Here is a 20,179-nt window from a genome sequence, read left to right as displayed (position 1 = left end):
GTGCTTTTTGTGTCGTGTGGCTTTATGGAAGGTGCTCATTTGCTCCACTGAAATCTTGGGTGGACCCAGCCCGAGGAGGCTGCTCCGCAGGGCCGCAGGCTTCCATCACAGGCTGCCTGTCTGCCTTATCATCTCTGAAATTTGTAGACAGATGCCATAGCTAGTCTAATCTTACGTCATCAGGTGAGGGCCTGCCAGTGTGCCCACATGCTGTGTTCTCAATCCAGTTACACAATACAAAAAACTGGTGTTGGTTACACTGTGCGACTGTAATCTTGGTATCTTAAGTCCATGCTGCCTGCCTTGCTTCACCGTGGTAGCTGAGCTTGTTTGTTGACCCACGTGTTGGGGTTAACACTATTTAATTTATTAATGTTTGTAGTGAGCTTGTGCTTCTCCTGTTAAGCTGTGTGAACACATCCACCCTGGTGAGCCAGTAGCACATAGAGGCTCTATAGTTAAATTAGTTGAGTCCATCATTGTGTAATTACACAGAGCTAAATGCCATAATACTTTGTTTTGAAAACACACAATCGGTGGTGTGCGCTACCTAATAAATCAGTGCATTTTTGCCCAGCAGGCACTAAGTACAGTGTTTATATGGGTGTGTTTGTATCTTGTCTGTCTACCCTGTCCTCCCTAGTCTCAGTAGCTGTGATGTCCCTCATTAAGTATGGGTAGAGTGAGTCATGTGTTTCAAAGACATGGACAGGTGGTACAGATGAGTTGTCCATCAGGGCTTTCCACAAGGATATGGAGTAGCCAGCCAGAGGGGTTGGGGAGCCACTTAATTATTGCATTTTTCAACAAGTTTCTCTACCCAATTGTAAATATGTAGTGAGTGTTAAGGAGAATTCGGCTTCTTGTACATTTCAGCACAATGATACTTAAAACCACTGCTTCTCCTGACTGATCAGAACATTCATTCAAGGTTCTGATGTTGCCCTGTCTGGTTCCTCAGCCCGCTCTATAAAACAAAACACATGTTTTTCGGATTCTTGTAGAAAATTGCTGCATTAGTAAAATAACTGACAATGTCACACATTTCCATTTAACATGGCATCAGTTCGAAATTGAAATATTCTTCACAAGAATACTTTTTTTAAACTTTAATTCCAGGACATTTCAAAGTGTAAAATTACAAGTGTGAGGCCGAGGCATCGCCCACATTTTCCTCATATGACATAGGCCTGTTACTTTGACAACATTGCCTGTTTGAGTGTGTGTTTGCAATGCATCTAAGCAATGGCTTTGCTGTAAAAAGTGTGTATGTGACTGAATATAATTCATTCGTTCATGAAGACTATAAAGGTCTGTGTGACATATATGGAAAATGCAGTGCTTTCAGTGGATATTTTTAATGCTTACTGCACAATAGTGAGTGTTTAGTGTCTGTCACTGGTGGTTTCTGAAGTAGTCCATCTGATGAGGACGTCCCCTGTCTCTGCAATCAATGCAATCTGTGCAATTCTCAGTGTGTTTTTTTTCCCATCAATTATTTTGCTAATATTTATAAACACTGATGACGAATTTCTGTTCTGTACTCAGTGGGACATAACCTCTTAGCTGAGCACATTCATAGAACATGTGGGGGTGGGACTGATCCAGACAGATAGGAAAGATTCTCTATCATTAAGCTTGCATTGTTTTGAAGTGCAGGCTTGTGGTTGTAAAATGTAGAGGCATGACGAATCGCAACTTGTTAATCAAAACAAGAATCTTAGGATGCAGCTGTGTTAACAAATTACACCTTCTTCTTCATACACACTCCTTAGGCATCAAGATTGAATATAACTTTACCAAACCCAAAGTCTCCACAGTATAAATTCACTCTGATACAGTATGAAGTTAAATCAATCTAAGGGATGAATACTGTGAATCAGTGACTCTAAGTCCAGGACATGCCGAGACTACATTAGATCAATTGAATGCCCTTGGTGGGATGACTGTAAATGAGTTCTTGATTAGATAGTAGAACTAAAAGTAACATGACTGAGAAACACAAATGAAACCTACTACTACGTATGTGTCGTGATGATGTTTTCTTTCAGTTCTTGTTTTGCAGTGTTTTTGATTGCCGTCCTATTTCAGCATGCTCAGATTTGTGTTTATATATGTCAATTTGAAATCAGAGACAGTGATTAACAATGTATTTGTCAAATGAAACCCAATATATTACATTACTTAATGCACTAGCAGACTAGAGTGCCCATATGACAGATACAGTATTGACCATCACTAAGAATGAAGAAAATAAATACCTGTCTGCATGCAGTTTTCTAAGCAGCCAAAGTAAAACTAGCAGCAGGGGAGGAAGCAGAAATGGTGAGTGCCCTTGGTAACTGAAAGCAATAGCTTCAATGTCTGAGGTAAAGTGTGGGGAACCAGAAAAAAAAGCCTTTTATGTCAAGTTGTGCCCGTGTGCGCGCGCCTGTGTTGAGTGTGTCAAATCATTCAGACCCCCGGGTGGCATGGCTGGGTCAGGGAGCTGGCATACAATGAAGGGGATGTCCCACAGTTGCTGCCAGTTTCCAATTCCAGTCTAAATCAGGAATGAAGAGAGAAGTTGACATTGCTTGCAAACAAGTCATCGTTGTTGCAGATGTGGCTGTGTATCTGTGTTTGTGTGGGTTCTGGTTTGGTAACATGGATGATTCTAAATCTTTGGTTTGATATCTTTTGAACATACACTAATAGTATGTGAAATACCTTAATGTAGACAATGTTTGTTCTGTCAGTGACTGTGGTTGAGCCTATAGCCCTGTGGGCAGAATGTGGACTTTCTGTTGAGTGCGTCAGCCTTCACTGACCCACTTCCTCTTGGATGTTCCTCTTCACACAACCTGAGTGAGAGAATGTTTTTAAAATAGTAATAAAATATGCAACGCTGTGGGTTTATGAGGTTCTAAAATACTTTGCCAGAATGGATTAAGTTGGCTCTCGCAATCAGTGAACTTGGGTCTGAGGAGGTCAAACAGAAAGCATATCCTTAATACAGAACAAATAGTGATTCTTTGACCTTCATATATTTTCTATTCCAGTTGAAATTAATGAATTGAAGAACTTTGCTGTTAAATCCTGAAGATATCTGAAGTTAGATTGAGCAAGCAGATTCACATACACATTTTGAGCAACACCACAAATCTTTCATTGTTCACTCTGTTATTGCAAACAGATTCTTATGCTCCATGGTTGTTTGAGAAGTTCTCCAGCAGCATCATTTGTTTTTGGAGCTAGAGCAAAAGATGTGAATAGGATATTTGCAATTGCTTCATAATGCAAAATGTTTTTCCTTATAGACTTTCTGTGGCAGTGAAGAATGCGTCATTGTTTTCATTCATATCACACACAATCTGACTTTTTCTTCATTAAAATAGAAGTGAGGCAAATTGAATGCACTGAATGGATTGTTTTATTGTACTAGATGTGTTTTAAAGGGCCCACCATACTATTTCTGGATCGCTTTGTGTAGTAGACTTTTTTTTTAGTGTAGACTTTGTGCAGAGCAAAAAATAACATTTCAGGGTTGTTGTTCAGTACGTCTGCTGCAGTGTGTTTGCATTCAGAGGGAAGCTAGAGGACAAAACACCAGTCGATCAATAAACTGCTGGAAGATGATAGGTAGTTGACACAACTTTTGCATTCTTTTTTTTTTTAACAGTAAGACTGCTGCATAATGTCATATGTGCAGCCTGTCCAGATAATCGTTGATAAAACTGCTGCCACTGATAAATACAGTTGTAAAAATAAAGACAAAGACTTATTATCTGATCCCAAGTGATCCTTGTCTTTGTCCCTCCTCCTCCCAACTTTATATCCTGCCCTGACATGCTGTTTCATGTTGAGAATTGACCAACCAAAAAAGAAAACTACAATGTCGAAGCAATTTTATATGGTCTTTTAAAAACATATATATGACACAGCAATATACTCAGCTCAAAAGTGATATATCAGTGTTTTAATGAAAGAAAATTACCATATGAATTCTAAATCCCAAAATGGGTAAATAGAAAGCATATGAGAATATTGATACATACATGTTCAGTACGTTTGTTGTTTTGTTTGTGTGCCTGATACTTAAAAGAAAGAAAGAAAGTTATTTTAGTGTGTGGTTGGTTATCTATTGCCGACATAGTTTAACAACCTTTGCCTAATTATAAGTGACTGTGCGAGGGCGAGCCTTGTTCTTTGTGACAGACACATCTGTCATCCGAGCCTATTTTTAAGAAGCTGTGAAACAATTCAAACACAGAGTTTGGTTTGCCACAGTGCATTTGAACTGCAAGATGTGATGTATTATGTGGCATCTGTCAGTCAGTCTTGTCCAATGCTGTGTGTTTGCACAAAGTGTCAAGAGGATGACAAGTAGCCAGCTGTACAGACAAGATCAGCTTTGTACAGCACTCTAACACGGGGAGAGTGGTACCACTCCCCGCTGCTTGAGGCCATTTACTCACAAGAACGCTGTTGCTTATGCTTCTCTGTCTCTCTGTATCTGTCTCTGTCTTGTACTCAGGCAGTGAAGTGATTGGTTCTCTTGTGGCTGTTTGTCTGCGTGTAGGATCAGTCTCCTATCTGAAGTGCTTTATAGTCCCTGTTTGCCTCGTGCTCTCTTGCCAAACAGCTGCCGTTCACTGAGAACTCTGAATTCATCTCAGTAGATCACAGGGTTTTTAGCTGTCGCAGTGTCTCTGTTCTGGTGCTGCTTGATGTTAGAGATACTGACAAGCTGGGTATTTATAGCACTTTGTGGTTCTTTAGTCTATTGGTTTCACCCAAGGTGAACCTGTTCCCTGCTGTCGGTCTGCTCGCACTGTGCTGAAACGTTGGGTTTAGAAAGCAAGCTTTAAATGGAATGCTAAAAAATGCAGTAAACCGCTGTAGCCAGAAGGTCACTTGAAGGATCAGACTGCTTTGAGGGTGTTTGTGTTGAGTGGCTGTGTGGAGTAGTGAGCTTTTGTCCTATGTGAGTTTCTCCTGGGTGTGTGTATTGTATATGTGCGCTGTGCTAGGCCTGGCCTGTTTAGGTGAGGAAAGTTGTTATAAAAAAGTGTATAGAAGCAGATGTACTGAGTCCATGCTGCTGTGGACTCTGAAGTTTGTCCAGAAAAGAGGGAGCGGCTCTCAATGAGGGAGACAAGGGACAGGAAATCGTGCCAGTGGCCTCGGCGTCAGGGGGGAAGGAACAGGAGGGGTACCCAGGATGGTGTGTACATGTGTGTGTTGTGTGATTTCCCACTTTCAGCCATACTTCACATGTGCTCGCTCTGCCCTCCAGTCAAACATTTTAAATGTGTGTCACTGTCAGTAGCCTCACTCATACCTCATGTCGCATCAGTGGAAGCTATCAGCACTTTAGATTTCTAGTACAGCCAAAAATCAATATCACAACTACAGCTACAATTAATGATTATTTTCATTATTGATTATTGAATGATTGAATCATACATGTTTTGTCCAATTTCAATCCAGAGCCTAAGGATATGCAGTTTAACGCATAACATAAAGAAAAGCAACAAATCATCACTACTGAGAAGCTGCAACTAGCGAATGTTTTGCTAATTTATTCAAAAAAATACTAACTGTTCATCTGTTATCGTGGATTATTTTTCTGTCGATTGATTAATTAACTAATTGTTTCAGCTCTTATCACAGTTATTTAATCTTTTTGCATCAATAACGGAAAATTGACAATGAAAAAAAAACAACTTTAAAAACTTGAGGATATTTATCCTGTAACCCATATACTTTGATAATATGACAGAGGTGTCTCGCTACGAGGAATGCTATGGTGAAACAACAAAAACAAATGTTTGAAAGAGAACTCCATATTGGGCTATATAATGCACTTATCTGCTCCAGTTTTCATACGGTCTACATTTTATTATGGTCCCAATGACAAGGTATAGATTTATTGCCGATAACTATTGTGATACCAGTACACCTCTGAACTTTACCTCCTTCACTTTTTCTGGTACCCATTTGTCACTATGCCAAACAACACGCGCAGCTTTCTTGTTTTTTATTTTAATGGGGCAAAGCTTCCTGTTCATGTGCTATAGAATATGTTCTGCTTGTTGTCAATGCTGTTGAAAACCAGGCATCCCCTCTGCAACCATTTGTTTGTGGTTGAATAGTTTAGAGGGACTCTTTTGTGTGCTCATTTGTTTCTGTCTGGGGATGTAGATGCTTGTGTGCACGCTTGTGCATTGTGTGTATGTGTGTGTCTGTTGTGCATTTGACAATTGAGTGACCTAGACCTCAGGGCTCCATCTATAGCTTTCAATACAACCTAACTGAACTGCTGTGCCAAGTGCTCCCATTAACTAGTTCCATTAGCTCGCCCAGTGTCCAGTATGAGACCTCGACCCATATTGAAGCCATCCAACTACAATTACAACTACTGGCAGAGAATGAGGATTATTTGAATATTCATAATAACTTAAAGGTCAGTCACAGCCCACAGCCAGTGCAGTTTGGTATAAGCAGTACTGTTTGTTCTCATTTTAATAGTAGAGCTGCCACATGCAGGATCACTAATAAATTGCTGTTAATTTAGTTGCAATTACACACAGACATACTAATATAAAAGGGAGGATATGAAAGAGTGGCCATGTAAAGCAGTGGAGCAAAGAATGAATGAATGAGCAAAAATAATAAAAGTAGCTTGGGGGTGGGAGTCAATATGACATTTGAACCACCAGGAGTCCCAACATTTTTTGTTTTTTTTCTGAAACCTGCAGTGATGTGCAAATGTGGACAAACAATGTGGTGTTCAGCAACATCACACACTTTCTAGAAAAGAGGAAATGTGTGGGCTACCTACCAGCAGTGACACCAGTGCCACCAGTGCCACAGCATTGGTAGAACACACAAGAGTGGCAAAAAAGAAATACAGATGGGAGAAAAGATGGTGTTAACTAACAGAGGAGGTATTGAGGCTACAGACTCGTAAATGTTTATGCCACCACACAATACACAGGCCTAATGGTCCCACCCTCTTCCAAAACACCACCTTCCAGGCCACTGGCATATATTTGACATAATATAGAGCCCTGCCTCATACAATAGTGGACTGAAAATAAGATAAGAGATAAGATAACACTCTATTGATCCCCGTGGAGCAAATTGGAGGGCATGTACTGATCTAATGGACGATGTTTAAAGTCTTTATAAGACAATTTAATTTTATGTAATGTCTATTTATTATGAAAATTTTATGACTTTTATTATTTATCTCCTTTTTTATTCTACTATAAGGAGTGGAGTGCTGCTAAACTAAGTTTGATTGTGTCCTTATATGATTTGACAATGAAGTACCTACCTACCTTCCCATCCATCCATCCATCCATCCATCCATCCATCATCCATCCATCTATCTATCTATCTATCTGATCGGATCTGGTGGCTTTTATTCCAGAGAAATCTCAAATTTCAACAAGAAATTTCTCATAAGGAAGTTGTGAAATGACCCACTTCTAATTAAAACTGAGGTAATAATACTCTTTGCTAAAATGATAAAGCTTCTCTTTGTGAGCTTTAGATAGTAACCACAGTGGATAAGGTCAGCTTCAGTGGTATGTTGTGGTTGTTGTGTGTTGTTGAAGAAAGCCCCTGCCAGTGTTTGTTTATTTCTGTAATCATGCATCAGTAGTTAACCTGTCCACTATTTTACAGCACTGAAACACACCCCCTTACCGTACAAATAACATGTATATATCAACACAGCGTAGCTTGTGGTTAATTAATTAAATGTAGGCATAGGTGCTCTCTGATGAGAGAGTGTAAGGCATGTGCTATATAATATAGACAATATTTAAACAAAAAAAGGTAAAAAATATCAGACAACTTCACTTTCAGAGTTTCCCACCGACCCACTACCCTAAATATCTGCACATCATCCACCACATCTCATCTGCAAGATGTGTAATTACGGAACTGTGCATAGTCTGTTTTAACCTCAGTATCTTTGAGGTCAAGTTTAGTAGTGTATTCAAGGCTGTGTTATGACTATAAAACATGATGTTTGTTTCTCTTCACTGTCTCAGACTCTATTTTTCTGTCATGGTGCTACAGCAGTCTAACCTTGTGACTTTGTGCGTGCAAAATACTGTTGTATAACACTGCTTCAGGCTACTGTTTTATTGCAGTAAATGACAGAAGATTCATATTACAGATTATACATTGTCAGGTCAATGTATGTTTCTCAAAGTGCCATGAAAAAAACATATGACCTCAGATCTTGGTGACCCACCTATTGTATACATTGCAATTACCATCTAGTATAGAAACTAAATGGATCAAGCATTCATCACAGCAGAAATGCAGGGCAGTGTAGTTGGTTTCATAGATAGCTGCATGAGTAAAATGTTTGTTTTGATGTAAATGAATGATGGATTTGTCCTATTAAACTCCGCTGTGGATGCAATAGAAATATTTGGATGTGTTGTCATGTTGTCTGACTTCAGCCATTTATCCTGTGTAATAAGAAGACAAAATCATACAAATAAACAAACTCAAGAATGCAAGGTGTGTCGCCAAGAGATTAGGGTGGATTTATTTTTATGTGCCTCTACATGCTGTGTGTCGCTCATTATGGCTTAATGCAACATATTTTCATTCCCACTGATAAATCTAGTTATAGTTCCCTTTTTAGATGTGTCACACAGTGTTGAGAGCGAGTATTTTAATTCAATGGTTTGTTAAATTCCAAATCGGATCACATTTGCATTTTGAAGGTTACTTTCCCATTCTCTGAGCTTTCTATGCTAAATTAAGCCCTCAAAAGTGGCAAAACCAAGAGAAAGTGGGTGAGGGTACTTTTGTTATTTTTTATCTCAGAGTGCGATCTCATGACTCATAGAGGTAATGATGTCTGTTTCACGCAGTAGGAGTTTCCCCTAAAAGACTTATTCTCAATCATTAGTCTACTGTGACATGTCTGTGGTTAGATTTGAGAGCAGATGGCACTGACACTCTCAGGAAAATAGACTTTTTTTTTCTTTTTTTCTTTTATACATCTTTCTGACTCTCATTTACTTTCTCATATTCATGTCACACAAAGACTCAAAACAGATGAACAAATACAACCTCTCCAGGCAGTTATGGATCTGGTTTGCTGCTCTGGATCTGCATTACTGATGTGTGTGATGTGTTGTGTAGCTACGCTCTGTTAGCCATGGTTGACCAAGCTGTCTGTTCCCATGCAACCCAGCACGCAGAACACCTCCATCATCGCATTGATATTTGCTCCTGATCATTGACCCATGGTTGGTGGGGCTGGTTGGCTAGTCATTGACACAGTAAAGGCCATGTTTGTGTAAGCTGTTAATAGCTTAAAATATTGAAGATTTGCATTCTCTTTCAGAAAAGAATTTAAATTACTCAAATGGTTTAAATATCTGATTTTAATAATATAAATAATGAAATAAAACATGCATCAAAATTTGGGTTTTGAGTCTCCAATCTTGAAAAGTACTTGCATTTTATAAATGAGCTCAGAGTAAGTGTAGGACCACTTTATTAAAGTGGCTCATCATTCTTTCGTTAAGTATGTAATAGTTGATTGTAATCCCTGATATAATTGCACTCATGCCAAGTAAAAATCATTCATCCGTTGTATTTATTTTAGGCATTGAGAAGTCATTCGGAAGTGAGTGGCTGAAGAAATCCAGTATTTGGATGTGTTAGCTCGCATTGATAATTTGATTGTCCACATTGAAACCATCTTCTGTGTCTCATTTACTCATTTGGTAAGTGAAATACAATAGATTGTAAGTGGGTTGAGCACTTAGCATCCACTGTGTCTCATTTACTCACTGTGTAAGTGGACTGGATGCTGACAGTGTCCCTGTGGCTCGTTGTTGAACGGCATACTTAAAGAGCACAGCTGGAAAACTGTAAAACCCACCGCTGGATTTTTTCCTCCATTACTTTTCAAATCAACCATTAACCCGGACTCACGTTCTATACCAGGACTTCCTCCCCTTGCCGCCATCCTTGTTCTGTAGCTTGGCCTGCAAAACACACACACACACACACACACACACACACACATACACACACACACATACAGCCTGTTGTATCCTATAGTGCTGCTTGTTGATAACTGAGGGCATAAAGAGGATTCCTATTGAAAATTGAACATAGCCAGCAGGAAGCCAACCACTACAATGGAGAGAATAAATAATTCACTAAGCACTTAACTATTTCCTGTTGAATTTTTCTCTTTCCTCTCCATTTTTTCTCTCCGCTGTTCATCTCACATGCCTCAGGCTTGCATTCCTCTCTTTTGCACCACAGCAGGTCTTGCCTGTGGAGATATGATACTTGGCGCTGCTTCTCTGCGGTTTTTGTTTTACAGTGTAGCTGACAGTAATTCACTCACTATGTTGTCGTTTTTATGGACATATAAGACCTCATAGCAGGCAGAGGCACTTGTAAACAATGCGCTGTCTATTTACATGTATCCGGGAGCGGAGTTTCTGCCATTTTTATAAGTTCTACTTAATTGTGCCAAGAATGAATGTATCTGTTGTTTTTAAAAGTATGGTAAATAGTGTTAAACCAATTCTAGCCAGTGCTTCAAAGTGAGGTGAAATGCATTTGCATTCATTAATAGCAGAAGTTTGTATCAAGAATGGATATAAAAATTCAATTTTGGGTTATTATATTATTATTATATCTAAATATTATCTTCATTAGAGTAGCTATAGATTCTTAATTCTCGTTTATGCTTATCCCCCATTTAGGGCAGAGAGTGCTTAACTGTAATAAAATAAAAACATTCATGCTGAAATATGTTACCTAGAATGCAGTTATGAAATTAAATCTATTGTGCACTATGTGTGTTCACATTGTCACAGTTTTAGTTTTCCTGGCAGTTAGTGGAGAGCGGGAACAGACATCAATTCAACTAATGTTTGCTGTTCTGCCCTGATTTATTGAGCAGATTCTTGCAGACATCATTTTAACTATCTCCTGTACTTGCTCTGTCAGATGAGTCTTTTTTCCCCTCCTTGCCTTCTTCCCTCCTCAACAGCTGGTCCAGTAACCTTTGTGACCCCTGTTGCAGTCTTTTAGCAGGCTCAACAGGTCCATATACGTGGGGTTTGCGCACACTTTCACTGAGTTCAGCAGGAGGTGACAGCTGTATGTGTAACTTTAAGCAAATCCTCTCCTGTATCCCTATACCCCATCTTTATCCTATTCTGAGGAGGAGGGGAGGTGAGGGTTGCAAGCATGACCAGCTGTCCTATATAGATCACACCTGTACTGAACAAGAGCCAGATCAATCTGCCAGGCTGTCAGTTCTTCAGTCAGATCTGGACAAGCTCATATGTCACCAGTCATCAGTTGTGTTGTAGGGATCATTACCAGCAACTGGGATCCTGGGACTTAAGTATTCTGCTGTATGTTGTATGTATGTTTCATTTCATATCTAAAAAGTTGGACCAACCAGTTGCACATAAATAGAAGGTGTTGATAGTAACTGGACTTGTGAAGTCTGTCCTGGTGATAAACAATTGAACACAATTTATATCAACAGAGAAATCAACCTCTTCCTGCTCACAGACCCGGTCCAATGAATAGAAAAAACACAAACGGTTTACACTAATGAGGTTTAGTTTATTAGAGAGCAGTGTTTCAATGAGCATCTCTGTCTGACACCTTCAGCTTCATTTATTCATTATTCCATTATGTGAACATAATCATGTTTGCATTTTTGCTTTGCCGTGCATTTTGTGCTTGATTTTTGAAATAAGGATTTTGACAGTGGTAGAAACAAATGTGACAGCCCACCTAAATGATAGTTAAGCAGGGAAATCCCTGACATTAACACAAGTTAAGAAGATTTTCTTTAGACATGTTACAACACACACAGCCTGGAAGGATTGTACTTGGGCCGGTGGGTCTGCTCAGATGGGTCTGTGTTGAAACCATGGACCCGTCAGGTTTCCAGGGAGGATACTAGATGCGGAGGACTCGTATCTATGTATAACATTTAAGCAACAAAATTAAATGTGGAGCCTTGTTCACAGTTAATATGGCAAATGAGAAAATATGTGAACCTTGTGAAATATACCCCAAAAAAACTATTTAAGGTGTATTGCGTACACTTAACGGCATGTTCTTGCCAGAGGCACCCATAAATCCAGACCGTGTGTGTGTGTATTGTGTGTATTTGTGTTTGCTTATTGTGTAGTGAAGCTTTGAGACAATTCAGCAACTGGAAGGCTCCTGGGGACTTTACTATACCGCAGACTTGTGTGAGAACTCTCCCAGGCTTTGTTCAGGAGTCGTTCAGACTTGAGTGTTTGTTTTAAATATCCCCAGGGCCTTTCAGAGCATTTCAAAGTGTTTAAGCAATTTAAATGCCTCCAAACGATGTTTACATCCTGAATCCTTCACTATTTATTCTTAACAATCAGATTTTAGTGATTTCCTGATTTTCTTTTGTTCTCCATAACATCATAAAAAAAAAAAACAGGCCACTTGATTTACTTTTGCTACCCAGACCAAATCAGAAAGAATAACAAACACAAACTATTTACCATAATAATAAAACATTATATGATATTCACAGGGACTTTTTAATTGCTGAAATGTAAACTCATCACACTGTACTCTACAAGTGGCTGCGAGGTTACAGAGTCAAAGTGAGGCTCAGGGGAACTGTGTGTGTTCAGTTCTCTGTGGGACTGTAGCAGTTTATAACAGAGGAGACAAACCTAACCCTTTATGGAAGTGTAACCACACTTTACTGTTTATCAGGCTGGCTTTGCTGCTGTATTTTACTGTATCTTAAAAGTAGCAGGGAATGAATTTGGGAGCCACTAGCAGGACTCCACAAGGACTTATTAATGATGTGGTCCATTCTGGGAGTTAAACTTGGGCATGAAAATGTCGTGCAGGGGTTTTAGAGTACATAGAGGAGCAGGCACACCAGTATAAAGGCGTGTTGTGGCCTGGGCAGCTGAAAAAAAAATAAACTAAAGAAAATGTTTTCACTGTGAGGTTTCTTTCAGTCTTTTACTCTGTCCATGACTAGTCAGATTCAGTGTGAGAGACATTACAACCAATGACATCACCACCTCATAACAGCAGCAGGCAGGCATCTGGGGAGAGCAGGAGGGATGGTTGGCCCGTCTCTGGTGGAAGGGTGGAGGGTGGACGCTGAGTGGCCTACATGACTATAACAGAGCACTTCACTGTATTCACTGTATTCTCTCTCTCTCTCTCTCTCTCTCCCTTTCTCTGTCTCTCTTTCCCTCACTGACTTTCTCTTTTTCACCCTCATCATTTCTTTCTGTTAATGATGTCATTTCCATGCTGAGCCAGACTTCCAGCGAACTCAGGAGGAGGGGGGGGGGTTCTGTTCTCAGAAGTGAAGTGAGAGAGAGAGAGAAGGAGGGAAGTGGTAGAAAAACGAATAGGGAGCAGAGGAGTCAGGGATCCAGCCCAGTGTGCATGATAAACAGCTGAGCCAGGGGGGCTGTGATGGTGTCTGAGGGACCAGCTGTATCGATCATGCCGGTGACTCACTGTGCTGATGTCACTGCTTCTCAACTCTGGGCTGGGACGCTGAGTTGCAGCTGTAAACTCGTTCATAGTCCTTATGGGCCTGTTCAAGCGGGGATGAAGTGATATGGACCTGCACATTGCGACGTTAGTCCACATTCTCTGCACTCATGCCGGGAATAAGGGGGCAACAGGGTCAAGGATTATGTTAGACTAAATTCATATGTTGGCTGCTGTGCAATCAAAAGCATATGATTCACTCCACACATTGCCCTAATGTAAAAACTTGCCAGGATAGCAGCCTGGCTTGCGACAAAACTGGCTAACACAGGTATGTATAGCCTCAGGGTACAAAAAAATCCTCACACACTGTCAGCCCCTAGCTATGCTGTTCAGACTCTATTTAGGTGCACTGAAGCAAGCACTGCATCCCCTGTGGCTATGCTACAGAGTATTGATACAGACAGCTGTTTAGATGAGCAGGTTGCCCCCTCTGCAGGGTCTTCACTGTGTCTGGTCCCTCGTCTGACTCAGATAAACTCAAGCTCTTTGTCTTCCTCTTTCCTCTTTTCTCCTAAATACTGCCCGGCTAACTAGCTGACGTTTTGTCTCTTGACTCCACTGATGGTGGGAATTGAAGAGGCAGAACACACATGCAATCTGTAACACCCTCATGAAGAGACTGATAATTTTGTCTAGTAATGAAATTCTGTTTATGTCTTGCATGTCTTCCAGCAGTAGAGCTATGGTGTATTTTAGCAAAGTTAATTTATTTATGTAGAAAAATAAATTTGCCTGTCATGTACATGTGAGTGATTTGACATGTTTAGATGTTGGGAACTAGGTCAAATGCAGGTTAAAAGTGACACAAACAGTCATGAGATATATTTCCAGTAACTCAGTGTTTTATTAAATCAGCCATGCAACGTGAGTAAAATACAGATCAGCAGTTGTTGATTTATCTTTCACAACACTGAGATAAGATTATATTTGAAAATGCAGTATTAAGAACACGATTCTAAAGGGTCATGCATGTCTCATTATTTGTATTGGTAGGAAACTCTACTGGAAGCGTTCACATCAACATTTTTAATGAGACACACAGCCGTCCTTGGCTGCCTCAGCGAACTTTGGCTTTTGCTCGGAGTAAGGGATGATGAGGATTAGGGGTGGAGAGAAAGAACAGTAGGGTGGATATGTGCGCGGCATGTGGATCGATGGTGCAGATGAAAGCCCTGCCCGGCTGGAAGTCTAGTTTGTGGTGTTTTCCTGCTGTTGATTGCTGTTCAGCATTCAGTGTTTTTACGCTGATGGCCGTGGAATGCCAGATCCCGCTGTCATCGAGCTGAAGGGAGATTACTGCAGATAGAGGTGTAATTTTGTCCCTGATAAAACCCACGCTTCCTGCCGCCTCCCACCGCTGTTATTAGTATTTATCCCTTGATTCAGTTTGGTGTGGAGATAAAGCGAAGGGGGGAGAGAGGTGAAGGGGGACAGTGAGTGAGCTGTCCATTCTCCAGGGATTAATGGAGTAGGGAACTCTTCTCTCCCTTGATACTATCAGTACTCTCTACAGTGAACAAGTGGAATTCTGCTAAATTACACTGCTATTATGAAGCCCCTCTCAATTATGTACCATAAAGCAATTTTCATTTCAGCACTAAGTAGAGTATTTTATTATAACCATAGTCTTCTGCTATGTCCTTGTCTCTCTTTGTGTGCACTCAAATGTGTGCACACACATCTGTGCACATCCTGGACTGCTGGAGGATCCTGCGCAGCAGATTTATGTTGGAAACAAAAAGAGCAGATGAAATGCGGATGTTACAAATACTTGATAAAATCTCTGGTGTTCCCCTTTCCTTAAATTCAAGCCCTGTTCGTGTATCTCTCTAGTGTTGAGCTCTTCACTTGAGCATAATTTTAGCTGAGTTGCAATGTGTGATATCAACACATGTGCCATCTGTTTTTTTTTAAAATCTAATTTCTATTCCCCCCTGAGAATCTTTCCTCCTTGACTGACCACTCAACTTTCTCTGTTTTCCCTTTGTTTACAGACTCGCAACGGTCCCATCTGTCCTCTTTCACCATGAAACTGATGGACAAGTTCCATTCTCCCAAGATCAAGAGGACACCATCCAAGAAGGGCAAGCAACTACAGCCCGAGCCAGCAGCCAAGAGCACCGAGAAACCTGCTAACAAGGTGTGTGTGCAGAAAATATGTGTGTATTGTGGGAAATTCATCTCTTTCCCCCCTGTCCCCTGTGTTTGTTTGCCTATTTGTTAGGCGATTGTTTTCCTGTCTAATGTTTTGTGCTCTCATATTCCATTGTGTCAGTGTGTGTGCGAGTATCCCTGCTGGTTCCCACAGCTTCCCAGTCGCTGTGGTGGCTGGCTGTGCTACAGCAGGTGTCTAAACCTATAAAGACATGAATGGAATTGGGCCGCTTCCTGAATGAACTCCTCCGCTCCCTCTTAAGGCTTTTGGTGTAATGAGTATATTCCCCAGCAGTCATGCTGTGAAAGACTAGAGAGGCTGAAAGAGCCTGTTGCTGTAGAACCAAGATGGCTCCAAGCCACATCACTTGATAGATGTTACTTTAAACTGTGAACAAACCATGGGAGTAATAGAACTATGGCAGAGAGCTCAGACTGCTGCGATACTCCAAAAACTAAATAGTTTGTTCAGTGCAACTATTTCACTGTGTCCTCAGTTTATGCTGTTAAAGAGCTTGTAAAAGTTCCGTCATCATCATGATAATCAGATGTAGTTTTGAACTACAATTCTAAGGTACTATTTTGTGTTATTGCTTTTTCTAGAAGGTGAGTCGGCTGGAGGAACATGAGAAGGAGGTGGTCAGTGCCCTGCGCTACTTCAAGACAATCGTGGACAAAATGGTGGTGGAGAAGAAGGTGCTGGAGATGCTTCCAGGCTCGGCCAGCAAGGTGCTCGAAGCCATCCTGCCCCTGGTTCAGGTGGAGGCCCGGGTACAACACAGGTGAGCACTAACACTATTTAAATTTGAAAGGTTTCATTCCTACCTGTCCCTTTGATTTAAAGCACCAGATATAAACATTTATGCATCTTTGTTGTGCTGTCGTCTTCCTGCTATAGATATAATGATTCACAATGGACCATTTGTCGATTCATTCTTATCATTCTGGCCTCTCTATGTAACTTAAAACATAGCTGGTAGGCACGCAAGACGTGTTAGAACTAGCATGATGTTGACTACCTTGTGAAGATTGATCACACATTGCGACAGGCGGCATCCCTCACCGCAGGGTTTCCTGGACTTGTTGCCTGGAGTCTTCAAAATGCCATTCACATGTTAATCATTGTTGATGTGATCTTATGAGGAATGTTACCTCTAAGTAAAAGAAATTAATTTCACCTCTCAGATATATTAACTGATAGAATGAGTTTCTCTTCACCTCCTCTCTGGGTGAAGTAAACGCCCTCTGTGAAAGCAACATTAGCTGCAGTTTTGCTCTGACTGTCAAGACATGTTAGAACTTCTCTGTCTCTGTCTTTGTGCCTTTCCCCATCCATCAGTGCAGATGAAGGTACGGAGGCCAGAGGTGACAGATTTTGTATCTCACAGCTCTGTGTTTAGAAGCGACTGATGGATTGTTGCTGCAACGTTGAGAGGCACCCATCTCTGGGGACTTGACCCCAGTCTAATGGAGACAAACCCCACTAGATCACTGTAGAAGTGTAGTGTTTTGCTTTAGCCTTAGACTACATGCAGCAAGTTAAACACCACTGCCACAAGCTAGTTATTTCACAACCTCTCCTAAAGAGCAGCCCAGATGTTTGTTTTTTTTGGTAAATAAGTTACTGTTGAAATAAGAATTTTACTCATGTGTGTTAATATTTCTTTCAGTTTGGTTTGCCATCTGTTAACATGCAAAGTGTACTACAGAGTTAGATTGTTTGCAGTTATTTAAATCAATATTGATCAAATAACTAGGTCAACAGTGGGTGTAACTCCTACCCACTCTCTGGCACACAGTGTTAAGTCGATTAAAGTGCTTATTTATCAAAATCTACAAACAGACTGGGCACTCAAAGCTGTAGACTTTGTTATAATTCCACCATTCCCACTTATCTGCGGTGTAACCTACAGCCCTTAGCTCGTGTAGTCTTTCTGGGTCAAACCTCTCCACCCTTCCAACTGCGCCACCATCCCTTAAATCCTCCTGCTAACCCCCGCAGCTACAGTCGTCTCCCACTCACTATAGGACTAAGCTGTGTAGAGACAGTGGATGGATATTCCAGCGCTGTGATTCAGCTGCAGCATGTTGGTACAGGCCTGTGCCACACCTTAGTGCTGGGTCTGAACACACCATTCACTACAGGCAGGAACAACACCCTGCCTCCCTGTGTGGTTATACATTCCTCTTTTAGCGCTAGCTAGCTTATTCCAGCCTCCAAACTCCTCCAAACCGGCATACCTGCAGTTCCCCAACAAATGGCCCCAAATATGTAGTTTAATAGATGGTAGATAGATGGATGTGTGTCATGTGTTCTTGTTTCTATGTGATTTCTCTCACCTTCTGTCTAACATATGCTTGTCCCATTGCTCTTTTCACACCTGCCCCTGTTGTGTTGTCTTGAATCATTCCTCTTTCTCCACCTCTGGTTTCTGTACCTTCACTCACCTCCTGTACATTATCTCTCTTTTTTTTTTATCTGATCCATTTGCCACTTTTCTTCTTTCTCCTCTCTGAAATTCGTCTTGCCTGTTCTCCGTTGCTTTGTTCTACTCTTTACCCTCGCCCAACCCTATTCTCACACCCTTTCAACAGCTCGGCACTGTCTTCCTGCCATAACCGTGTGTACCAGAGTCTGGCCAACCTCATCCGTTGGGCAGACCAGGTGATGCTGGATGGCATCGACTTGGAGGACAAGGAAAATGTGGCATCCGTTACAAGTGTCATCAAAGCAGTGCTGGATGGAGTAAAGGTAAGCTATTCACTGATGGAGGAATATTGTGATGTCGTGTCAGCTACATCCTCCCGTGGCGTATTTTATAGAGAAGGCTGAAGCTGGCTGTGTCTTTCGATGAACAGGAATTGGTGAAGCTGACAATAGAGAAACAGGAACAGCCGTCACCCACTACCCCTAACAAACCGGCACCACCTGCTACAACAGCAGAGAGGTGAGTAGAAAAAGCTCCCTGGAATACAAACATTCAGACACTACTCATAGTAGTTCTTTCACTCATTCACACAGCTTTAATGTTTGTAGCAGCGTGTCATCGGAGATGCCCTCGATAGATCGGGAGCCAGAGGTCTCGATTAAGACTGCTCCAGCAGCCGCTCCTGCAGAGGCTGCCACTGAGATACCCGATGAAGACGTAGCCCCTCCCAAACCCCCCCTTCCCGAAGCAAAGATGGCAGAGCTCAGGTGAGGATGACACACTCTCAAACTGCAGCTGTGAAATACTGCAACCTCTCTATATGGAGCGGTTAATGGATCCAACTCTGAAATTCAGGTTTCGGTTATGTCAAATTGAAATTTAATAATAGACTAAAATATTAATTCTGGAGGATGTTTTCTGGTACAAAGTGAGGCTGGTTCTTCATGTGGTTTGTTGACATCAATGGGTCTGAAAGTTTTCATCAGATCTTTGGAAGACTGAGTGTGAAATTTCTTTTCTTCTGTTCAAGGTTTCCTTTTTTTCTGTTTTGTTTCCATTCAATTAAATGCAGAGATGTGGTTAAGCGGTTGTGTGCCCACAGAAATTGTGTGACCTTTTGCACCATTGTCACAAAAGCAGAAGAGCCCGTTCTGCATTTCTTCATAACAGCTGTTTCAGTTTACGCAGAATTTATTTTAAAAATATTTTTTGAAAATGTTTCGCACACATCAAATGAGGAATAAGGAGAGCTTTTAGGATACGAGTATGGGAAGGGCGAATTCCCCGTATTTCTTTCATTTTCACTGATTTAGACCTTTTTGAGTTTGAAAATCAGAAACATTTTAGTGTGTATTCTGATGTCTTTTCCCATGTGACCCAGCTGCCAATCCATCAATGCAAAAAATACCAGACTCCCTTAAATCTTTGACTATTTCCCACTTTAGGCATACTTTTGTTTGTTTGTTGGTCTATCTCTTCCTTTCTTACTCTTTCTGCTGTTTCTCTCAATTTCTTTTATCTTTGGTTTCCCTTTGGATTCTGGGAACAGAGCACAGTTGAGTGCTGACGCTGGCCAAAGGAGACCCTCTCAGAAGGAGAAGTATGTTAGCCTATAGGATCATCTGTCTCCATTATAACATCCCACCCTAGACCCCCCCCCCCCTCATAAAGCTTCTGGATTGGATGAAAGTGTTTTTGACTTGCATGGTTGCATTCTCCCAACGTTTGTGTCTTCCTCGGTATTCCTTGAAGAACTCATCATCCAATCAGAAGACCGTCCAGTGCATGAGAGTGTGTGACTGACTTGTGCAGTGTCTTTTCACTGGCCTCCATATCATGGCGCCTTATGTCAAGCTCTTTGCCGCATTTTGACCTGGTATTAACTCTGTCAGAGAATTTAGGTTTGACAAGCAGGAAAGCTTCATGTCATAGCTGAGAGTGGCTAACATGAAACACCCTCACTTTCATCTCACTATACTCCAGGAGGGATAACAATGAGTGTGTTCATGTAT

At 41.1% G+C, this 20,179-nt stretch overlaps 1 protein-coding gene across 14 annotated transcripts in view; it reads left to right on the top strand.

The window, feature by feature from the left end:
- Positions 1 to 20,179, top strand: part of rapgef1b (Rap guanine nucleotide exchange factor (GEF) 1b) — a 41,563-nt gene that overhangs the window by 5,685 nt on the left and 15,699 nt on the right. For 5 of the 14 annotated variants that reach the window (XM_056403232.1, XM_056403239.1, XM_056403238.1 and 2 more), the window contains exons 2-7: positions 15,579 to 15,724; positions 16,342 to 16,520; positions 18,334 to 18,490; positions 18,598 to 18,686; positions 18,776 to 18,934; positions 19,717 to 19,767. In XM_056403232.1, coding sequence (XP_056259207.1) covers positions 15,579 to 15,724; positions 16,342 to 16,520; positions 18,334 to 18,490; positions 18,598 to 18,686; positions 18,776 to 18,934; positions 19,717 to 19,767 — 781 coding nt within the window. The remainder of the gene's footprint in view (positions 1 to 15,578; positions 15,725 to 16,341; positions 16,521 to 18,333; positions 18,491 to 18,597; positions 18,687 to 18,775; positions 18,935 to 19,716; positions 19,768 to 20,179) is intronic. The other 9 variants (XM_056403236.1, XM_056403245.1, XM_056403244.1 and 6 more) reach the window with 3 other exon arrangements.

The sequence above is a fragment of the Seriola aureovittata genome, chromosome 18, assembly GCF_021018895.1.
Source record: "Seriola aureovittata isolate HTS-2021-v1 ecotype China chromosome 18, ASM2101889v1, whole genome shotgun sequence".
Taxonomy (NCBI): Eukaryota; Metazoa; Chordata; class Actinopteri; order Carangiformes; family Carangidae; genus Seriola; species Seriola aureovittata.
Note: the sequence above shows the minus strand (reverse complement) of the source record. Positions and strands in the feature narration are given on the sequence as shown.